The sequence below is a fragment of the Channa argus genome, chromosome 4 (assembly GCF_033026475.1).
Source record: "Channa argus isolate prfri chromosome 4, Channa argus male v1.0, whole genome shotgun sequence".
Lineage (NCBI taxonomy): Eukaryota > Metazoa > Chordata > Actinopteri > Anabantiformes > Channidae > Channa > Channa argus.
In genome coordinates this window covers 14109594-14134058 of record NC_090200.1, presented here as the reverse complement: position 1 = coordinate 14134058, position 24465 = coordinate 14109594, and the positions used below count along the sequence as shown (strand labels likewise).

The following is a 24465-nucleotide window of genomic DNA, read 5'->3' as shown; positions in this document are numbered from 1 at the left end:
TCACTACGGAGGAAGAAATGTGTCATCTTGAAAATAAACACGTGATCGAAAGACACGCAACTAAAAGAGAATATGTGTCTCACCCACACAAACAGTAAAATCCAAGATCTTTCTTGTAATATGATGAGATATGTGTGAATCGGCTCAGTCAGTGGTCTGCAAAGGGACACTAATGAAATTCGTGCCCAGAAGCAGTGCAATGATGCTAAGATAAGATTCCGTACATTTAGGAGCTCACTTTTCAACAGCTCGCCTCCCAATGCTTAAAGCTTAAGACCATCAAAAGTGTGTTAGAAATACATACAGATGGGAAAAAAAATTTGCACAAGTCCATCATGTTGCCACACAAATGTTAATGGAAAAAACAGCTCTGGGAACATGCCGGCTGTGATGGCACACCAAATTGTGGCAGTGCCAGGGGTGGCAGCTTGTCTGTTTGTGTAATGTGGTGTGCTGGTAGCTCCAACCTGCCTGGAGACAGGAGGTGTACAGATTGAGCAGGGAGAACACCAGGCTCCTTATGAAGAATTGTATTGCTTTCATTCTTTCTCTTGCTTTCACTTTGCATGATCCATTGTGAGCAGGAAAGGCCACGCCTGTGATCTCAGCTGGTGTCGGTGGACACGCTCAACTTAGGAGCAAGGTTTTGTGTGTCACTTGGAGTTAAAAATGCACATTGCACAGACGTATTGTAGGCCACAAGTTGTAGTAAATCAGCTGTTGCGCAAAAACACTACGAGGAGGAGTCACATACAAAGAACGAGTACCCCACCCACTGTTGATACTCCAGCAGTTACTGTAAATAATTGCATGGGTGCAATGAAGGAACAATGTGTACTTCCTGTTTTAAGAACCACAGTGAAGCACATGTCGGGTTTATAAGAAAAAGCGATCAGGAGCACAAAAACACACTTCACTTCAGTGCACTCAAGGTTTTATGGCTCTGCTGCCATTAATGATACCACCAGAAGGCCAGTGCTATGGTGGACAATGTTTGCCAGAGTAACTCACATTACTAAGTAAGATCCTGGACTAACTGCTACAGATTTGTTTGACCTGTTTGGTCAAATTAGCCAAAAGAATTGATATCACTCATCATTTTGTCAGGTAAATATAACCATGCAGCATCAGGTTCGCTTAGGTTGACTAGTTCATATTTACTGTAGCATATAGTCAAAGTGTGGTTTGAATCTTCTGATCTAACTTTTAAGAAGGAAGCAAATAAACATAGCACTTATTATTACCCCATAATGTATTATTGCCACTTTTGTAGCAAGATTAGCTGCTGTTCAGACAAATCAGTGTAATTAAAACAAAGGAAATGTAGCTGCTTATTTTATGAATTTATTTCCAAATGTAAACTTCACTATTTCATGCATACAAGTTATGACAACATACATTTTTCAACAATCTGTTATTTTTCATATTTGCATAGGACATGGTCACAATATATTGTCTAACATGTAAAAAATAATGCCATAAAAAGATACAGCAGAGCAGCTAAGACCAGCACATAAAAATGTGTGTAGAATCCAAGGAGCTGTACAACTGTAATACTTGTAGTGATGCAGTGATTTTGGTTTGCTGAGAGAAAACAAAAAAAAAAAACTAAAGACACCTGAAGGTTAGACTGAGGTCGGAGGAGAATGTACTGGCCGTAGCTGAGTTGAAAGTTATTTACAGATTAGATTATACTGGTGCTGAGAGGGGAAGCAGCACCATGGAGTCACTACAACAGGCAACTGACGGTGATGGGCAGAGGAGAAGCACACGGAGGTATCAAGATACCAACATTACACTGAGGAGGTACATCGAGGACAAACAGGTACAGGAAACAGAACTGAAAAGCCTGGTGAGAGGTTGTCTCTTTTCATGTAAGGGAATAATTCATAATTTGTTTGCTCATATGATTAAAAGGGCTTTGTTCATTTAAGGTACTTAAAAAAACATTGCATTGAAAAATTGCTTATTTGAGCTGTAGAAAAAGGTCCATATCAAGTAAAACAATCCACTGAGCAACACTATGAGCATATAAGATTGAACCCATGGGATCAGACTTTACTGCCAACATTCATCTTTTCCTTCAAAGCCTTTGGTAACACTTTGTCACTGTGGAGCTTCAACATTGCAAACCTCCTTCTCGCTGCTCAAGAACCTTTCTATTCTATCACAGCTGTCTCTCGAGGATTATCCTGACCTTCAGGCCTTTGTCGCGAGGGAAGACATGCACTGTATGTCCTTTACTTTTAAATATTGCATGTATGGTTCTCACTCAGATTGGTTTAACCCACACAAAGAGCTTGCAGAGAAGAGAGGAGGGATATAACCTGGGGAATGCTGACAATGAGAAACGTACCTTATGCACAACTCACAACATGTAAAAACCTCACAGTCAGGACAGACTTCTATTCATAACTTACAAAGATGCATCAGGTTGATGTAAGCAGCACATTTATAGCAAATGCAAATTTCAATCCTTTGGAATGGTTGGATGTTCATTATCATTTAGATTGTTTATGTCAAATATACCTGTAATAAACCATTATACATTGCTTGACTATTGTACAGCAAAACAAAACAAAAAAAAAAGACAAACTTAAATAAGAACCAAATAAACACAAAGCTACACAATCAAAATGTTTACATAAAGCAAAAAAGAAATATTTAACTTAGAACATGTGCATATTAAATATGCAGAGTTGCTTCATTAAATCCTGTACATACCATAAAAACATCTCACACTTTATGAAACTGTACAAGTTTGTTAAATGTCTGGTATCTATTCTTTTCCATTTTATCATCTTTATGAAGTTACCATTATAGTTTTGGCACACAATTGCATTAATCACGCTTCTATGTTGAGCTCAGTGATAAAGATTTCAGTTAAAATCAGTCCAATCAGTTAATGTGAACTTTTTAAATAATATTGATGTTAGTTCTTTACATACTAGGCAGTAAGCAAATCATGTATATTTACAATTAAAAGAAAAAAATGGAATCATACACTGTAGAAACCTTGTATAGGTATTTTATCACGGTGTCAAGTCCATTTTCTCCGACAAATGTCAAAATCTATAATCTAATTCGGATTACATTGTAAAGGTGGATTACAAAATGCTGAAAGGGAGCTTCAATGTACTTTGCAGCTGACATCATCACATAGTAAATGTTTAAACCATGACAAGTATGTAGAACACAGCAAGGAAGGTACAGTTTAAATATTTTTGTAACATAAAATAATAAAAGTATGTTTTTCCCCCTGTAAATATTACTTTCTGAATCTCTAAGGATGTGCAGTATCGGGACAAAATGGGATCATTATATAAAAGCCCAGTGTTTTTTTCTTTTCAAACAGAAAAGTCTCTCTTTCTTTTCTTCTTCACTCAAGTAGGGACAAATACTGTAAAACCACCAATTATTTGTGCTACTCATCAAACAAATATAAGCTACATGATGAATGTTTTCAAAAGATATGAAGGTACAACAAAGTGAAATATTTCAAGAGGTATGATCTTTGAAATTACACAAGCGTTTTATATGAGACAAAACAAAGCAGTAATAAAAATGACTAGATTGCTAACTCACAATGCTGTGGTCTCTATTCTTATGGAAAACTCAAAAAGAAAAACAAAATAATGAAAACAGGTCATTCCACCTGAAATTGATGTACATAGAGGTCTTCTTATCAAAGACTCCATAACAATTGTATTTTTTTTTTTTCATTTTCACACTTATTGGCTACATGGAATAATCTGAATCCTGACATCAAAAGGGTATTAAGTGTTACTAAATACAGGGGCAAACCCCAATCAATAGGCTTCAAATTATGTTACTTAACTTAAAATGGTGCCTTTAAATGGCCCAACAGACAGTCAACAGTCAACTTTAATGTTGTAATAAATTCAAACAAAAGTGATCTGAAGAAAATGGACAACCTAGAAAAAAAGACTATACATATTTCTCCAGATAGATTAATAATTATTTAACAACCAAAGCTAATACAGTAAAAATGGTCATGTACAAATCTGTGTTCAATGGCCTTTCGTGTTGATTATTCAAGTAATTTTGGTACAGTGAGAATAAACGTTATGAGACACTCTGCCTGTGGAGGCCTACACGTTACGGGTGCAGTCTGGGTGGATGGAGAGCCTGGGATGTTTAAAATATCACAGTCACTTTATTTTGAGATGGTACAAGCTTCCTGTTGACTATATGTAATGTGCTGTCCATTGACGCTGAGGTCAAAGGAGTGCCCAGTGCTTACTAAGGCTTAAAGGAGGACTGTTAGATGTTGTGAGGACATCAAACCAGGAGCCCGTACAGGGGCGATGCTGTGTTTCCAGTGTGGTTGGACACTGACCAGCAGTGAGCATTAAGCACCCAGAAACACCGCCGGGAGGCTGGCAGACAACTCATTGCAGCAACCGATGCTACAACTAAATCCAGAGACTGTCCCATATCTGCTTTGTAGATGCCGACCCTGAGGTAAATGTGCAGACTATGGATTAAGACGTGAATAATGAAAACGTGTTTGTGGGTGAGCTACTCAAAGTTTTTTTTTTTTTTTTTGCAAGAGAAAGTTACATTACAAATTTATAAATTCAAAATGAATGGATTATGCCACCAAAAAAATTAAAAAAAAAAAAGCCGCTCAACAATGACTAGAAAAAAATCAAAGGGTCTTTTTTTACGGAGATGGTAAACGCGAAATGCTCTTGGTTCTTCTTTCAGTGAGAGCTGCTGATCAGTGACATTCAAGGTGTCATCATGCAGCCTGGAAACTATTTTTACATCTTAATTAACATTATACAGAGGGTTGTTTTTGCGGTGTTTTGAGGAAACTACTGCATTCAAGCTAAATAAGGGATGTCTTCTTTTGGAGGATGTGACAGCCAATTCTTCCCAACTTTAGAAGGATGGCTGCTGTGGAGAACTGGGGACAATGAGTGCCATTCATGAACCTACACCTGCCAGACCGCCTCGAAAACCCTCTACGCTTTCAGGATGAAGTTATTAACATGCATATAGTGCGATGCACGGCACTACGGGGCGGGAGATCGTCGACTTGCCGGAGGATGAAGCTAACACACTCAATTAATGCTGGCAAGAGTCTGAAGGGGTCTGACAGGAGCAAACTACATGGATGAAACTATTTCCAACCATAGTGCTGAAGCATTAAAATAAAATGCAGGCATAACACAGACTGGCGGGGCTGCGGCAGTTTTGATAGCGGTGCCTATTTCCATGGAAAGTTTACTGTGCCTTTTGCCTGACTTACTGAGGCATGTCTGTCTAGAAAACACAAGTCAGCTTTCTCACGGGACATCTAAGCTTCACAGGCAGGATGACATGAGGCTGGTGAGCACTGCGCTTTGCTGATATGTTCATTTTGCTTCAAATGTTTTTACAACAATTTAAAAGCCCCTTATTGTGAGAGAGAAGTTTGAAAGCAGCTGTTTGAGAGCTCTGGTTTATCAGTGAAAATTTGGAGTTTTCCTTGGCTTTGTGAAATCTGACTCTCCAGCGGCAGTAGAGGATTTCTCCCTGTGCTAAGGATAGACTTGGGTACATCCCACCCACACTGCCGGTGTTGTCTAGGTAGTATTGTTGTTCATCAACTTCTCTTTCAACTCTTCTCCTACAGGCTGGATCGACCCACTAATTAGAGCCATTTTTCTGCTCACAGTTTCTACAGATGAAGGGCAGAATAGAGTTGAGGAAGTAGGAGGAGATGGGGGTGTCTACAGTTGGGTGTCAGCTTCACTGTGCTGAACAGCGTGTGATAAACCTCTCCTCTTTTATCAGGACCTGCCCTCTCTTGCCTGCCTATTGCAGATAGCTGCATTGTTTGCACTGTGTTCCACCGTGTTGCAGGCCAGCTCGGATCTGCCCGACACTCTGGCTTACATTCGACCTCCAAGTGACCTTAAGAAATCTGGCACACTTGGAGCGTCACCGTTCTTTGACGGGACAGGTAAAGCCGGATGGGTGAGGGAGGATTCCTTGGGAATGGCATGTTAGCGCTCCTCCTATGCGCTGTGAATACCTTCTTGTAGGATGCAGCTGTTTCCTCCAGGGAGCCCAGAGAGGGCAGAGCCAGGGAGGAGGGAAATGAGCAGGCTGCTTGGCTCTACCTGCGATACTGCCAACCACCAGTCCCAGGCCTCAATGAAGGGCAGCTTACAAGACTGAATAGAAAGCTTTCATTCACTTTTGTCTTTGGTACCTTTTCCTATGTGCTTGAGCAAGGGATAAACATTGTTTCAACTAAAGTCCCCTTTGTGCCCATTTTGTGTGAAATATTGGCTAAAACAGCATTTTCAGAAAAGCGTGAACAGCTGCTTTGAAACTTAACTGTCTCTATTTAAAGGTTTCAAAATTTCTTCAACTGAGTGTATTTATATAAAAAAAACTGTTACCCAAAATAATCCCAATCCTCCTGTAGTGCACATTTATAGTATACACTGCACACTGCAGTTTAACGACGTACAAAGTAAACCCAGTGTAATGGCAACTGAATAGTAACGTTGCAGAGGAGGAACAGATGTATTTTGTTTACAGATATGGGGATTTGGAAGTTCTTTTTTTTTTTTACACACGTTACAGAACACAAGGTAGAACAGGACATGGGTTTTGTGTTTGACGATTGACTGTGTAGCTCGTTTTCTCGAATGTGAAAACCAACAAAAAACAAAGAGTGCAAACTGTGTGGAATATAAGGCTGCTATATATGTACTGTATGTTTCTCTTCACTGTGTTCATTCTTTCAAGCTAACAAGGCCATCCCTGAGCAGGGCGCAAAATTCAACCCCTGTTGAATTTCAGAGTAAAGTGATGAGTATATTGTGCAGTCAATGTGAGTACTGTTTAGTACTGTGGTATTACAGAAATAGCAAATGTCTTCAATCCTGAGGTGTGTGTGTACCCCTTCTTCTCACCCGTTGAAAAAGTAACAAAAAAAACCCCCAAAATATTGATAAGACTTGTCAGGGTGTCCATATTTTTTCTTCTAAACCTTGTTTCGCTGACTGTGATATACATTGGACAACTAGCCATGACCATAAGCTAGAAAACACAGACATATGGTACAGAATGTAAATATTGCCATCTGGGAAAGGCATTACCTTCTTTTTGGATCACACAAGTAATTGCACTACAATAAGCAGTTATGTACAGTATGGTACACCACAGCAAGCGGAGGAATAGCAAAGGGAGGTTGCTGACAACTGTGCAACACAAGTGTTATAAAGACAACACAGGCTTCACAGGTCCGAGGCGGAAAGTGCGACTGGGTCTTAGTTTAAGGCGAGTTGGCTGGGCTGAGGGTGGGGCTGAGGGTGGGGCTGGAGGCATCTGAGCGGCTGTAGTCGCTGAGGGAGCTGGGACGTGTGGTGCTGCCACCACTGATGCCGTGAGGCCTCTTCAGCATGCCGGGCTGGAAATCTGAGTGGCGGCGTGCGTGTTTCATCAGGTGGTCGCTGCGCATGAAGCGCTTGTCGCAGAGCGGGCAGCCGAACTTCTTCTCCCCTGTGTGGGTGCGGTAGTGGCGGGCCAGCTCATCGGAGCGAGCAAACTTCTTACTGCAGTCGGGCCAGGTGCATGGGAAAGGCCGTTCCCCTGCAAACACAAAAGGGGAAAGAGATATTAGTGTAATCACACAAGAAACCCAAGACAATAGCAGCGCCCCCAGATCTGAACTAAAAATCTCAAATCAGAGTTTGTTTTTTTAATCTGTTCTTGGGAGAATAGTGGGTAGGAATGTAAACAATATGTCATTTGTACCAAATGGGCCAAAATATACCAAATTCCCCCTAAGTGCTTCAGTTACTGTTTGCGCTATGAATCACCTGAATACTGTAGTAGTACTGATACAATTGTTGGTGGGTGAAACGTAAAACTAAACGAACTCACTGATGTGTTCATGTTTCTGCCCTCCGACCCTCTGATCACATGTACCAAGCAGTTTATCACAGTGAGAGTAGTGACTCATTACAAAGTCTCCACAGGTTAACAAGTCAAACAGGCATTTTTTTCACAGAAGGTAGGTCCTGCTAAACAAGATAGTGCTGTTTTCTATACTCTGGGTTTTTTTCCTGATAAGAGGGTTAGAAAGGGTATTAAAAGTATCCTTTATATAACTCCAAACCATATCAAGACTAATTCAAAATAAATAAATAAATAAACTGGCACAAAAAGGCTCTCTGGGATTTAGAGTAAATCACCTAAAAATTGGCACTATGGTTAAGGAGCAGACACAGTTTAATTATCTAAGCTCCAGATGCTAATCACACTCACAATGGTTACCCAGCCCATTTTCCAACATACAACTATCTGTGACTCGGCACATGGGAAATTACACCCTTCCCCCCTTCATCATGCAATAAAAGTGGGCTTTGACACGAATCTACTTAAAGCCAGATGGTACCATATATCTTGTGGTTTCCTTCCATTCTGATGTGGAAACCGTGTGCATGGAGCTTAAACGCAGCATTATACAACCAACAACTCTATAATTCCATTCCACTTATTTCTACTCCATTGACTTTCTGCCTGACAATAGCTACATATATTCACTAATGCAACCTTACAGTTATTTTCAAAATGGCAGTATATGCTTTTTAAATTGCATAGTTTATTTCTGAGAATAAGAGTATTCAATCACCATTTGGAAGCCTATGCCAAAGGTCTGAAGTAAGGTCAGAGAGATATGTGAATGTTTATTGGTGGCATGACAAATGAGCATATCGGAGCAGGCCTGCCAAATGTTTTCTTTGTTCTGTGGTTTCTTTATGGCCCACAATGGAAACAGCGCTGTTCAGCATCAAATACTTGCTACCTGATGCCAGTCAGTTTTAAAACAAGAAGTGCACTACTAGTCTCACCCCCCCCCCCCCCCCCCCCCCCCCCCCACCCCACATACTGCATGGTTACAAAACATGCAGACAGACGGAGCAAGTCCAGACAGTGTTCCTGCTTCTGACGCCTCACCTCAGCTCCAGACAAACTCAGTCAGCCCTGCCCCCTTCAGTTCCTGTAGGCTCATACCGTGTACATAAACTCTGTAACTCACACACAGACATTTGCATATACAGGTTGCACACAAAAAAATGTCCCTGCAAATATCTGCGTTGTTCGCTCTCTTCTGTTTGAGTTTACACACTAAGAAACACGCCCAACTGGCCTGCACAAAGTTTGAGTTACAATTCAGAGAAGATTTAAAGATGAGGGGGCAGTGGTTGTTTGACCCCATTTCTATATTCTGGATTATACCCTCCGTGAAACACAGCATGGAGAAAAATATGAGGCAGTGTAGATTTTAAGACAGTAACCTCATCGAAGACATTCGTGATGGTCTGATTCAATACCTTATTAGCAAGAGAAAGCAGCCCGCTCCGCCACCTGGCACTCCAAAATGGGTTTTTGGCAAAAAAGCAGATCTAAACTCTGCTGGCTGCTTAAGGCTTAATAACCAGAGTAATGGATCCAACAACATTAATATTTAACCAGACACCAGAGAGCTCGGCTGAGATATCCAGTCTAACTGCCCCGATGCAGTCATGGTGGAAGCATCAGGTATCCAACAGCAACTCACCGAGACATTTCCAATTATTTAGAGCTCCATGACTTCTAAGAAAATGCTCAATTAAATGATATATTGTCTAATTTGCCAAACTACTTTTGGGAGTTAGTGAATATATGAATGCATTAAAATTGCCATGCATGACAAAAAAACAAAAAACAAAACGTGTTGTTTCATAACACAAAGACTGGGATTTCCATATGGGAGTAAAAACAATTTCTAGTAAGAGGGGGTTTAGGAAACTGACGTTTTGATCTTGAATGGAAATAAGGTCTATTACACTGTGGTAGGAGGATTTAAGTCTCCAAGGTTTTTCAGTAGACTCACAGCTATTACTCAGCATCTCTGTGAGCTCCTCGCCTTACCCTGCTCTTCTTCCCATCTGGGGCGACTTTAACGCCCGGTCCAACCAATAGGTTATCCCATTTCTGTCAGTGTGCCAGATCCAGGGTGTGGTGTGTCTTTCTCAGAATGTGTCAGTTACAGAGGACACAGTGGGGAGGGGGGTAATGAGGAAAGCTTCCCCAACGAACACAGTGACCCAGTTACCCGTAAAGTGAGTTACATCATGCATGCAAACTGTACTACCTCTACTAAGCACTAGTGTCCCCCCCTCCAAGCCAAGGCGATTATGTCACAGGTACTCTTGTTATATAACTGTTCTCTCTGAGGCCACTGGGTCAGTAAATAAACAGCTCATCTCTGCTCCTCTCCCTTCATCTTCCTCTCATTCATATCTAGAAAGTCTAGCTTCTCGGTTTCTGCAGAAATGGTTAAGAGAAATGGAATCTGTCTCCCTGGTGTAAAGGATGCTTTCTGCAAAGGAGAGATCAAATCTCTTTTTGACGTGAGCAGCCGCACAGGAACTCAATTCAGTCACCTGCTCCAACAACAACTACCAGCATTTCAAGCAAGAGCAGATAACATTCCTGGTGTGTCCTCAGGCATGGGCCAAACTTACACAGTGTACAGCTGAATCCTCAGTCTGAGTCTGCCATAAAAGATCTAGAATAAATAGCTCTGCAGGGTCACAAGGGGAAAGATACAGCTCCTTTTGATCAAGCAGAGATCACAATGAAATGAAAGTTCACTGTCTCCCAAAGTTTAGAGCAGAAAGAAAGATGCTCAATTACCTTTATGGATTTTTAGAAGCAAATGGATAAATAAAGGAAAGTAAGACTGGGGTCCGACTATAAATCACAACTCATTAGAGTCAGAGGCTCTGGCACTTTAGCGCTGGCTTAGCGGCAGAGCCAACTTGGGAACATGAAATGAGAGGGACACCACCACTCCAGTAGTAGAGCTCAGAGCAATCCTGTAATTTTGTTGCATGTTTACAACAGACTACGACCAGTAACCAACCAGGAGACAGTTATTCTGCCAACAGACAACCATTCATGGGATTTGGGTAATGCTAAAATGATTGAGGAGTCTCCTCATCAGCAAAAACCCTTAAAGCAGACAGGGTTAACCCAAATATACCCACCGTCTCACTCAACATGCACCATCACATGCAAAGATGATACAAACACAAACATGTGTGTGCAGAGCAATACAGTAAATATACATTAGGGTTTTGCAGCATCTCTTTTCATTGTTCACACAGCGCGGTATGGGAGCTCTGCTTGTGCAAAAATAACAACAAAGGCTTACAAAGGTCTGTGGTCTGTAGAAAAAGAAAAAAAAAGACACTGCTTGATTTGAAAAACATCGGAGATCAAAACAGTATACGTGGCTGTTTGTCTATGAAAAAATCAAGTCAGTGGGAGAGCAGTCAAATAAGCAAGAAAATCATTTACTCAAAACATGTTTTCTCAGAAGATCCATTTAGACTTTGTTGCAAACAAGAATAAGTTGTCTCTGCAGGAGTAACAAAAGGCCCTTGGGTGGGCCTGGTGTTTGTAATGAGGACCAGCTCGAGCTTGTCATGGGTAAGCTGCAAAACCAGGGAGCATTTGATCTATTATCATCTTTTGTCTTTATTGAGAGAGAGACCTTGCTTCCTGTTGAATAGTGTACCTCCCCTCGTGGGCCTATAGCTGTCAGGTTGTTAACAATAGCAGCAGCCTCATTCCCAGCAGGAAAGCCACTCCTGTAATGCATTTCTATAAGGCAAGCTGTGCGTACTAAGCGTAACTCAATCCGTTTGGTCTGCACAGGGCTATTGACATTCCCCCGGACACATGCACTGGCCGTCTGATTCCTGCACACACTTAGCCATACATTTACTTCATTCCTTTAAATCTTAGTGGTGAACGCCAGGATAGCACTTCTGCATTGACCAGCTCATCACATTTGCCTCAATTAGTTAGAGTGGGCACTTGCTTTCAGCCTTGAGTGCACGCTAAAACAACCTGCATCCCTGATGTGTTGCAGACAGTCTCCTTATCGTTTAAACTATAGTTAACTAAGGACATGCAAACAGCTGCTGCCATTAATGGGCTTTTACAGGTGGTCCACAGAAGCAGGTGGGAGCAGGGATGCCCTGTCATCCGTGACTCTCACTAACGCAGTACAATGCCAGCTCATTCCACTGATGGAGTGTGACACTGCAGCTCATATGAGATAGACATCCCTACTTCTCAGCACCAAACAAAGAGTCATTGCTAGATCCTGAGAGGACTCACCATACTGAGATAAGAGGAGGTATTGGCTGGGGATAGAGCCAGCTGTCCCAGTGTAATACCTGATACTCTGCCGGTGAGAGGTACAGAAATATTTTCATGTCTCACGGGGAAATTATTATGCTCTCCTTCCCCGAAGACTCAACAAAATACTCCTTATTTTGTGGAGGCCACACCCCAGTGTGTTGTGGTCTGCCACAGTCTGATTTATCACGCAGAGAAAGGGGACACACCTTACATACCGTAGGGAATATAAACAGCTCAGCTACAGACAAAACACTCCCTCTGACATTAGCTCCACAGTGATTTTCAGCCATTGCTTTCTTATTGAAGTTGTGCTTAACACAAGACTGTGGACACAGTCAGATTCTAACTCTCAGATGAAAACCTGTAAGTTGACAGCGGTGTTTTCTGCTGCACAGTTCACAGCCCCTCAAATGTTAATCAGATTAGCTGCAAATGCAGCTGAATAAATGACCTACATCACAGGAGGACACTGACAGTAAATATCCTGGTATCCGACCTCCACCCCACCCCCGCCCTGCCGCACTGTATATTTTCTGTCGTTGTACTGCACAACCCTCCCTCGCATGTGAGATGCGGTTTGCAGTTTTTTTGAAAAGCAGAGGTGAAAAATGCAGTGTTCCACAGGTCTGTATCCTTCTCTTCCTGCCGCTGGTAATCAACACCACGCCACGAGCTGTGGCTGGGGTTTGGCCTCGCAACACAAATCACCTTAGCACCTATTTTGCTTCACAGGCTGGTGGAGGGTGGGAGGGGCTGTCAGGGGAATAGACAGAGTAGCTTTTATAGAAGGCCTCCAGAGCATCCAGAGAATACATGAGCCCTGTGGGCCACCGAAAGCAGCACAGCCAAAGAGCAGCCTTACAGGGGCCTTTCAGTATTATGAGTGCCCACCATGCATGCTTGCCTGCATAATCAGAGTCAAATCAGGTTATTACTACAACGTTAGTAAGTTCCCTTCCTACAGTCCACGTGTGAGACAGCATATGTACAGCATGCACACCAGAACACACCTTGGAGATGTCTTTCTGCACCAGAGGATTAGAACAGGCAAGATGGTGGCTCCACTTTGGTTTTATTTACATCCTAGGGATCAAGGAGATTTAACTAATACCTTGTTTCGAGTGGACACAATATACACATATACATGTAGAAGTACAGCTACATGTGGCCTTCACCAGCCCAAAGAGCTGTTTTAGGAAAATGTCTTAATTTACTGCAGATTTGTTCATGTGTATATCTATAAAGACACTATGACTCAACAGCCATTCTAGAGTCTCAGAGAGCCTGGACTCTCCAGTGCTCTGTGCTAAAGTGATATCACCTAACATGCTCCTCGTAGCAATGTTAACAAGCTAATGTTTATCATCTAATGAGTGCCATGTTAAGGATGCTAAGTTTAGTGTGCATGCTAACAAGTACAGCTGATGGTGCTGAGATCATCATAAGTGTTTCAGGCTTGTATACATTTAATTTTCAGCCTGTCAGAGGATCCCTGAAGTTGTTGCATTTAATGGTATGGGTACCATGTAGCATATCTTACTACAGTTTGCAGAGTGCTTGTCAAGACATACCTCTTAAAATCAAAAAAAAAACTATGTGGTGGCTCTAGAATAAAAGACAGGTGATCAACGAAGCAATCAGGATTCATCCTATGGCAAAATCGATTTCACTGTAAAACAATTATCCCAAATACTAGTGAGATATTTAATTGAAGACTAAACAGAAGTTGCCATGGCACCAGAACAGGGACAAATGGAAACTAGTGAGTATCCCCTCACAGAGGACTCATCGTTTTATGACACACCGAGTGGCTCACTGGGAGGGGTGGTGGAAATCCTGCCGTGTGGCAGGTAGACAGACTGACCTCTTGTGCCCCAGAGTATTTAAATATTGCTGTGCCAAGGTCAGATTCAAGCAAGAGCAGGAAAACCCCATCTCCACCCTGCTACCTCATCGCTGCCACCAGCCACACAGGAACACTGTGCACTTTGTAGAAGTGCAGCCAAATATAAAACCACTGGCAGAGATGCAGTGTATATAATCAGAGACTCCCACTTCTTTTTTTTCCATGTGGAATCTGGAATTATTTCACGTTTAAAAAGTGTCATTAAACAGAAAGCATGCATGAATAACTGGGTCTCCACTGTGCTGCCAGGTGGGGCCATTTATTTTTTAGTATAGGCAGTAAGGGCTTTACAGCCATCTTTCAGTATTGGAGATACCCCCAGCAGATTGCAAAAAAGGACGAGACAAAACGTCAAACCAACTGTGAAAAATGTCATTAAACTCTTTGTCTTTGAGAAATATTGACCCTGTTACTCCTGGTGATTCAAATATGTTTGAACAAGCCTATAGGAAAGGAAACACTGACAAAATGCCCTTTTCTCAGGCCCAGTCGTATGGGACACAGAAGGCCCAGCCCTTTTTTTTTTTTTCTGAAGAGGACACGACTTCTAACGAGATTGTCAGGGGTCACCTCTCGTTTAGAAATGCAGTCTGCATGACATGACATGACATGAGCAGAGTAATGAGGATAGACGGAGACCGCTATGTACTACTTGACTAGAAGACACCTCTTAGAAAAATAAGTCTTCATCATAAGTTAAGCTTCAGAAGACTATACCGCATTATGATACTGAGAGAAACCACATGAAGAACAAGAAGCAAACTCAATGCAGTATAATAAGCCATTTAAATTCTGCATGTACTGCCAGGTGTGCTACGTACTGGGGTCCCTCTCATAACATGCATAAAACCACTCATAAGGTTCCTGAGTACTTGGGATAATTCTCAGGCCTTTCTGCTATTCCTAACAAAATCCTCTGACAGTGAGCTCTGTAAATGATCCTGAGCACATTGTTTCCTGAAAGACACACTGCTGCTCAGCGCTAATTGTAATTTTAAATACACTGTTGTAAATGAAGTTTTATTCTGCTCAATTATACTACCTTCCGGGCAAAGGTCTATTCCAAAGTGTTCGAAAAACCAGGGCAGACCAAACTGTCTTCCTGCCTGAGGTCATTTGCTATTTGAGAGAACTTAGCCATAACAATGCTGCTACAGTTTGCAGACAACTGCAGTACAACAACACATGTTGCAATATATAATATGCTGACACTGATTTAACAATATGACCAGCAAGAGTATCATATTTCGGTTGCATAAGAGCTGCAATGAGTAATAACAAATGCCAACAAACAGCATCAAAACATAAACAAAAATAGAAATGTCATCTAAAAAACAAAAAAAATAAATCTGACACCTTTTTTACAACATTACATCTGGATGAAGATCATTCTGAGCTTCTAATTTCATTGATTTTTATGTGCTGTAGACATTACAAATGAAATACATTTGTCTCATGTTCCAGCTTCTCTTACACTCTGACAAGTAACACACTCTGCAAAGGCTGCAAGGATGAGGCTTTGGGCGTTACAAAAGTCAAATAAGGACGCGTTTTCCCTGGCTCTTTGTTTAGTGTCTATAACAGGGTTTACCCCCTCAATTAGATAGTGGTGTTTGGCTAGGACTGACTGGGCTGGGATCTATTCTCTCTTGGCTCTGCTAGTAAGGGCTGAAAGGAAGCACACTGAGGGAGTCTGGCTCTATAAAAGCAATGCAAGTTTGGCCGAGGCAGCCTGGCTGAACTCAGATGACCCACATTCTGGGACTATCCAATCAAATGAGCAGAAACAGTCATTATTATCAGAATTTATGGGACACAAACCAATTGTGAAGCCAGATGGACAAACATATCCAAACAGAAAGCCATGAAGAAGGAAATGCTTAAAAGGCAAAGAGAGAAGGGCAGGGCTAATACTTAGCAATATGCTGCACTGAGAACACATGGTCGTGGCTGCAGGGAAGCACACTGTGCTGGGGTCTGGCACTTTGAAAATAATGCTGCAAGTTCAGCAGAGACAGCAAAACTGAACTGTGATGACTCACAGTTTTTAACTAGCCAATAAAACAACAGAAACCATCATCATTATCAGAAATTATAGGACACAAACCAATCTCACGGGCACACACAGTACTGCATCCCAAAATAAAAGAAAGGCTTAATCAGCAAGAGATAAAGGCAGGGTTGATAGACAGCAATAAAACCGCACTAAAACCACACAGTGCACAAGACACAGTCATTTTATTCCCTTTAGGGAGCCATTTAACTAATGATGCTGGGGTATAATAGATCCCCCTTTATGTACAAGTCTGTTAGCTGATGCTTGACAAACACCGATTATACACCACAGCTGTCAACCTGCAGCTTATAAATAAAATCAACACAAATACACTACTACCAATGCAGGACACCCAACATTCACCATATTATAAGCCTTTTTTGTGTACTTACAGATTTATACTAATGTTATGTTATTCTAATTCACATGTGGCATCTGTATGAAATTCTTTTAAAGGATAATAAGGAACACAAACCAATCACAGGCCAAAAGGAAGTGTCTTCCAACTTAAAAGACAGGCAAAAGCAATACGACAAATAACTTAAAAGACTGGCAACACTTTTCCAATATTTGAGACAACTAAATTATACAAAACAGTGTTGACCCACATATTTAATGTTCTGTGGGGAGATGGATGCTTTTCCATTTTCTATAGAACATATATGACCTAAATATAGGTCCGGTTCATAAAAGGTGTTGTTTATGTGACACAGAGAAGTCTGTTTTGCTTCTGGTCTGTCAGGTTGATATGTGTGTGTGAAAAATGGTGGAAAGCTGCGGGCAGAGGGAGTGTGAGCTGCAGTCTACACAGCAGAGGCAAGGAAAGCCTCCTAGGTCGAGGCTCAGCTAGCTGAGTCTGTTGCTGGCCAGATCAGCTGGCAGTCTGTCTTGCGGGGGTGTGGCACATCACAACAAAGGGCTTGGGGCAGACAGGCGACTGCACAGCTCTTATCAACCCCCCAATTTGAGTCGATCTACATCTTTCTCCCTTTTCTGCAGCCTATCTGGCGGAATGCAAAGCGCAAATATGGAGACGTTTCAGGAAGGTCAAACGTGACATCCCGCTGATTCTGGAGCGCATTTTATAGCCTCCCCCCCTCTTTCTCTCCCTCTCTCTGCAGTGTGACGGTACACTTATTGGATCGATCTTTAAAACTTTTTGCATGCCCATGTTTGCGCACGCTTGGCTTATTCTGCAGTGTGCACATTTCTAATCATGTTACGGTGAAACAACCCAAAGTTACCTTAATTGATGTGCACAGGAGAACACTGGAAATCTGATCGGTGTAATTTGTTTCTGCATTTGCACTGCAGTTTCTGTTTGTACATACTGTCCAATGCGGGGGGTGGAGGGGGGGGCTACAAGAGGAAAGCGGTGACAAAGCTCGGAGACCTGAGTGGGAGTGGCACTATTTTCGGCACCCTCCCTCCTCTGAAATTAAGAGGACATCACGCAAAGTTCATATAAGTCAAAGGAACGCTGAGATTATCAAAGCACACACAAATTCTGGCTTTATTATGCTGTTTGTGCGCACTATTTCCTTTTAGCGTATTAATAGGCTACGTAGTCATAAATAACCTATGTCTCGATAACACGCAGCAGTCATCCAACTCCTCTGTACAAATAGCAGCTTGAATGTCAAAGAAACCACACTTTTTTAATCATCATTCTCAGTTTTAATAAACCCATCCTTTCTCGTGGGAACCACGATGAGTCGTGTTCACAGCAACAAACATTGCATCCAGTGAAACTGACCTGTGTGTGTCCTTAGATGAGCTTTGAGGTGGGATGATTTGCCATAAACTTTTTCGCAACCTGAATAGTGGCATTTGTGCTTTTTCTGAGGTGATTCTTGCTCGATTCGACCTCTCGATCTTTTGGCTCTTTGTCTGAGCGAAGGATCGGAGATGGTGGTAGGTGTGGCAGAGTTTCCATCATCTATGAGGTTCGGCATGCTCTCATCCTTTAATTTTGCCTGCTCGGCAACATTGTTGGGAGTCTGCTGGTTAAAATCCGCCAGAATCCGCGCCACCACAAAAAGAGATGAGTTGTCTTTCACCAAAGGCTCTTTTATTTCTTCTCCGTTCTTGGAGGAGGACGGGGTTTCTGGTTTAATCTCCCTATTCCCTTTAGGAGCGTGAACAATTGCACGACTGGACATTGAAACAAGGCACTCTGCTGCAAAGTGATCCATTTTGTCTTTGAAAAATCCCCCTCTGCTTCCTAATGACATTCAAGAAACACAACGACGGCGTGTGAGGGGGGGGGGGAAGTACTTGTTCCGTGGTTCCCTTTGTGTAGTAGTGGTGGAGAGGAGGAGGTCGTTCTCATCAGAGAGAACTGACTTTATGATCTTACCCGGCTTTCCAATATCATTAACATCCTGTGTAAGAAACGCCTCGGACAAAATGCAGAGTTGTCTGCTCAGACCAAGAAAAACAAAAACAGGAACAAAAAAAAAAAAAAAAGAAAAGCAAAGTCTTTGTTTAGTGCAACGACAGCGGTAACAGGAACTCTAGAAACTTGGATGTGTTAACTCCCATCGCGGCTACGAACGCTCTCCAGCATAGTGAGCGTGGCTCTGAGCGCCTGTTCCTGCTGGTTGTATCCATGCTGGGGGCGTGTCGACCGGTAGCGCTCGGCAGCATCGTCAGTGCAGCCGCTCATTCATTGGTCACCGCGCGTCCCGAAAAGCGCCGAACCAAACGACTTACGGAAAAGTTTCCCCACTGGTTGCCTCCATGCATTCAGACGATGTGTCTCCTGGCCTTCTGTATGTTGCCCGCAGAGACCTTTGGGATAAGGACTAAGGCACTAAATAAACATTTGTAGTCTGGGTGGGATGTTATGGTGGGAGCACAAGCCTGCGTGCAAATTGTTTAACTGTTAAAAATGTGAGGCAAATCAAAATTCAAATTTTTCAAAATTGTGACCAACTGATGTCACGAGAATACAAAACAAGTTAGGTTTCTCAAAATATGAGTGGATGGAAAATCTGTATAGTTTTTCTTTTCCTATTTGCCTGTTGAATGTGCAACATTTATTTATACACCGCTGAATTTATAGCGAGGAAATTATAAAAAAAAAAAGCAAATGACTTCCAGGACAACATTTAGTCAGGTCAGTTAGTTCTTGATGGAATAGGATGTCCCTGATACTTTGAATATTATTGTGTTACCTTCTTAGAGCGATCAGCATGCCCTGAGACCCCTGCCTCGATCAGAAAGCTGCACTGGCTTAGCCTGCTGAGAGTCACACAGAGGAAATAATTCTTCCTCACAGCCTCTCAAAGGCTTTTAATTACTTTGTAGGCAAAGAAGTGGTAGTGATGTAACACAACTGGAGATAACTGTTATGGTTAAACATTTCTTTTGGATGTGTTATTTAACTTATACTGTTTACCTTTTAATACGGTTATTTTAATTGTGCGAATACAAGTGCATGTTAAAGCTTTGGCTTTTCTGCAATGATTATGGCCCAGTGCAAATGTAAAACTCTGCTAAATGTGACATTAACAGCTTGTTCGTGTGTTGGAAGGTGGTGGCTTACTTTCAGGGAACTAGCGATTCCCTCCTCTGTGGAACTCTGTGGTCCCTGCCAATTGAAATCCAGCCAGCCACCACAGGCAATGTCTTTTTCAATTTATCCTTGGGCAAGAGACAAGTGGCACCATTGTGGGGAGGAAGGAGATACAAAGATACAAATCTGTGCAATACGAAGGTTTTGTCATTATTAGATAACCATTTATTTCATGGTATTGGTTTTACAGCTGCGCAGTTTCAACTTGTTTCCAGAATCCTGGAATTAAATCCAAAAGAGCTTTTTTCATTAGCTTTTGAAACACCTGCTACTGCAGAACAGACCGGTCTGAATGCCCCTCGTATATCAGAATTAACCCATTGTTTATATCAAAGACGATTTCAGAATGCACTTGTCTCAGATTAGGAGCACGGGACACTTCAGCTTTGTGGATAATTTTCTCTTAGAGATCAGTGTTGAATCACAGTCGGTTAAGATATGAAACACATTTATTAAGTTTGGGAATCAACATGAACTCCACTGATACAGGATTAAACCTCCTTCATTGCAACAGCTGATGCTCTCCTGTGAGTATGAATGCACACTTTCAGCACTGTGCACAAAAGCCCACACTAGAGAGTTTCCAGTGTTCAGTGTGAGCAAGGCGATGTGGCATTCAGAAGGCCATCTGGCTGTATTATTTTACATATTCTTTCACCACAAAAACGTGGTGTTCTTGTGTTTCATGCAGTGCTCTTGTGATCTATTCTATCAAGAGCACGGCAAGTGGGTTTAGTTCCTCTTTCACAGGGTTATTTCCCAGAGCTGTGTAGAAACTGCAAGTGTTTATCAACTCACTGGGTGTCAAGCAAAACTAAGCCAAAAGAGACAGTGAGGAAATCAGCTGCAGCTTATACAATCAATCTCTCCAAAAGTAACAAGCAGCTGTATAAGTTATCATTAGGAACAAAAATCAGAGCAAAACAGTGAAACATATCTCTGTAGCGCTGCAGCAATGTGATGATTCACGAGACCTTTTGTACGTTCCCAAATCCCAGCACCAACCCCCTTTGCATGTTGTCCAAAGAGCGCACTGACTGGCACTCACATAAGTTCTCAGACAGGAAGAGCTATTTGATTGGCCTCCTCATTTCTCTTTGTAATGGGACGCCTTCACTAATTTCGAACTTCTTTGGGTTATAGTTTGGGTAGTGCATGTACATAAATGCCATTAAACTTCCCATTGACTTGCCTATGTAAAAATATGTAAATGGTCTGCACTTATTTAGCGCTATCCTACCTATTGGAACTCAAAGCGCTTTACACTGCTTCTTATTCACACACACACACCAGGAGCAACTAAGTTGGGGTTCAGTGTCTTGCTCAAGGACACTTTGATATGTGACCAGAGGAGCTGGGGATTGAACCAACAACTGTGAGATTGGTGGACAACCGCTCTACCTTCCTGCACCACAGTCACCCCTAACTATGTCTATTCGTCTAGCTGGAAAAGGCCTCCGGATGACATCACTTGGAGGAACCTTCAGTTCAGATTTTGTCGTGTTGTTGATCATACTATGAAGCTTGTGCTCATAGTCAACCTACTTTTACAGAACTCCCCCAGATGACATTATCTGAACTCCTGATGAAAAAAAACTCCTCCAGGTGATGCCATCTGTAGGAGTTTTTCAGCTAGAAGGACAGCCTGACCACTATAACAATTTGACTGAGATGTCACATCAAGGCGGAGAGCAAAAAGACCAACAAACACAAAATAATAAAACTTAGTTTTCGAGCGAAGGTTTTGTGTTAACATCTGACCGTGTAATGGTTGTGATATTCACCACTTTAACATGTTAGTAAGCTAACATTTAGCATCAATATATCAAGTTATCAAGTTATAAACTTTTTTTTTTGGTACGTGGGTGGCTGTTGCTCAGTTGCTAAGGCAGTCATCCATGGACCACAGGCTACAAGTCTAAGGGTCCTTGGGGAAGACACTGAACCCCAAGTTGCTCCCTGTGTGTCAGGTGAGCACCTTACATGACACCATCTACCTTGGACTTTTTTTTGCGTTAATGTGCTTGTTAGCTTTACCTTTTTCCTCATATGTATTTGGGTCACTGCCTCCTTAAAAAAATCCCTCCTAAGATGTTTTTAATTATTTATTAACTTCCTTCTGGGTTAAATCCAATGCTGAAGTTGCTAGGGCACACCAACTTGTCACACTTCACTGATATAAAAGGCATCAACTCTTATCAGAACAGAAGAGGTTATAAAGCACTTAAGGGTGTTTAACTGCACAGCCAGTCTTTCTGGAAATGTCCTGTGTCTTATCTGTTATTGATTCATAAAGGAATAACACAGTTTGCATTCAGGGTTTTAAGCAAATCATAATGAACTATATTCACTGATTAAAATAAGCCCAAGTCATTTGAGTAGTAACAAGCAGTACAGAAGGGTCCTGTATCAAGGTGTGAATAAAGTGGTATTCTTTCAGTGTTTTTTGTTGTTGTTCAACAAAACTTAGTGACACATGTTACCAGCCAGGCCCCATGACTAATGATGACATAACAGGGTACGGTTTCACCTGCACAGAAAAAAAGGCGGGTTATTAATGATGTTGACAATGTTAAACAGGAGTTAAAGCCTGAACATGTTGTTGTAGCACAGACTACTCCATCTTAATGTGCCCCCACCGGAGCCTCCTTATAACAACTCACTACATGTGCTGGTGTTTCAATAAGTCACAGGTTAAATATTTGTTCCTTGTTCTTTTGACTGAAGGGGGAAAGAACACCAGATTAGAGACAAAACGTATGAACACAATTATCACATAGGGTCAAATGAGTCAGTCAGGCGTAGCTGAGACTAGTAAACAAGTCCAAACTACATGTTATTGTTGCAAAGTGTGACCTACCTGCTGTCTAGCAGGATATACTGGTTACAGTGGTGTTGGGTCCTTCTCATCAAGACTTCGCTGTCATAACAAGACTATTAGACACACAGAGTGCTAAAGGAGATTAAACAAAGACATCGGGCTGTTCAGGATCCCACTGAAGGCCAAACAATCACCTGGCACATGTACAAATGAGATCACATGCCTCTGCTCCTTTTCTTTGTTATTCTTAAAAATCATCCTGTTACATTCAAATAGGTTTGAGGAACAGATCAGTTACACTTTATGATGCCCTGGATGTTTCCATTTGCCTTGAGTCCAACTTTCCAAAATGTACTGCTTCTTTACAAGTTATTCTCAAGTTTTTGAGTTTGTAAAGTCAATCAAAGGCTGATAGGAGCTTGATTTGAAAGAAAAGTTTGACATTGTGGGGCAATTCCTTGCTGCTTTGAGTTTGGTATTAATTTTTCAGTTATTCTGTCTGTATGGTGAATATATTACAGCTTGAAGTTTTCCCTCCTACTGCTTGGAGACAAAATTGTGATTCTCATTTCAGCCGCATTTTAGTTTCTATAGGCAGAAAGGACTCATGCTTGAGACACATTCGTAGGAAATACAAGGGAGATGGCTACTTTTTTCCTACTTTGGAGAAGAGAGTTTGCAGATTCCTTCTCCAACAGAAAAGAAAATCAGCAATACAACACTGAATATTATAATCCTCACCAAGGATTAATTGCAATGCTTTTGTATTATACTGCATTAATTTTTATCTAGGAGTAAGAAATAAATTATACGGACTCACAGTTCTAGTATTGATCGTTCATAGACAAAAAAGACAAGCCATCTCCTTTACATCTGTCCAGACAAAATAGAGAACTGAGGCTGACAAGTACCACAGATAAAAGCTAGCTAAAATTAGAACAGAACCAAAGCTCACTACTTAGAATATAATTTACCATGTTTGTTTAATAAGTACAATAACCAAATATACATGACAGAAGTTTTAAAGCGTGATTCTACCCAGCCAATTTGCTTTATTTATCCGGGCTTTTTAATCACAATAAGTCTTAGATAATTACGGCAAAGTCACAGTGATGAAAAGACTGCCCAAGAAATAGCCTGGCACATACAGTAACTCCCCATAAAACCACAAACTGTCATGTTTACACGTATTAAATAAACAACAAATGATAATGAATGATCAGTTTAGGAGGTGACTGAACTTCAGTATTCAAATTACCAAGTGCAGAAGTCCACATTTGTACATCACAGATGCAGTCTTGTCAAAAAACAGCTTGTTTTCCACTATGTGCATATTTGTAAAACCTATTAATGTGAAAGAGTCATACACATGGAAAAGACTTTTGCTATGAGGAGGCAGTGACTCAAATACATTCGAGTAAAAAAGTAAAGCTAACAAGCACAGTAACACAGACCAAAAAGTCCAAGGTAGATGGTGTCATGTAGGGGTCCCTCTTCAACAACAATCACTAAGTTGAGAGTTATGAGAAGTCAAAGTAATATTTTAAACTATGATGGCACTTAAAAAAAAAAAAAACACAGCTCTGTCCTAGAAATTTGAAGCAAGAGGTAGAGGCTGAAGGGGGTCACTGCATCAGCTGGCAGAAGGGTGGGAGGTGTTGTTTAAGACAGGGTTCACTTTGGTCGTCATCCTCCCTCTGCATGTGCCTCCAGGCTGCCCGTGTTCAGCCGCCCAACAGAGGCAGTCTTTCTCACCACTATGTTAATCCTGCCTGCCTCCTCCGCCTTGTTGCTGCCTCCACGGCTCACCACCACAAAGACGAGCGCTGCCCAACAGTCATTGAGAGAACACGCTTAATCATTTGTTGCAT

The 24465-nt window shown here is 41.6% G+C and overlaps 1 protein-coding gene across 1 annotated transcript; it reads right to left on the bottom strand.

The window, feature by feature from the left end:
• Window positions 1-1331: 1331 nt before the first annotated feature.
• On the bottom strand, window positions 1332-18808 carry klf13 (Kruppel like factor 13). Its single transcript, XM_067502962.1, has 2 exons — window positions 17950-18808; window positions 1332-7617 (listed from the first exon to the last, which is right to left on the bottom strand). The coding sequence occupies exons 1-2, from the start codon at window positions 18425-18427 to the stop codon at window positions 7301-7303; spliced, it is 795 nt and encodes a 264-aa protein (XP_067359063.1). The 5' UTR covers window positions 18428-18808; the 3' UTR covers window positions 1332-7300.
• Window positions 18809-24465: the final 5657 nt, after the last annotated feature.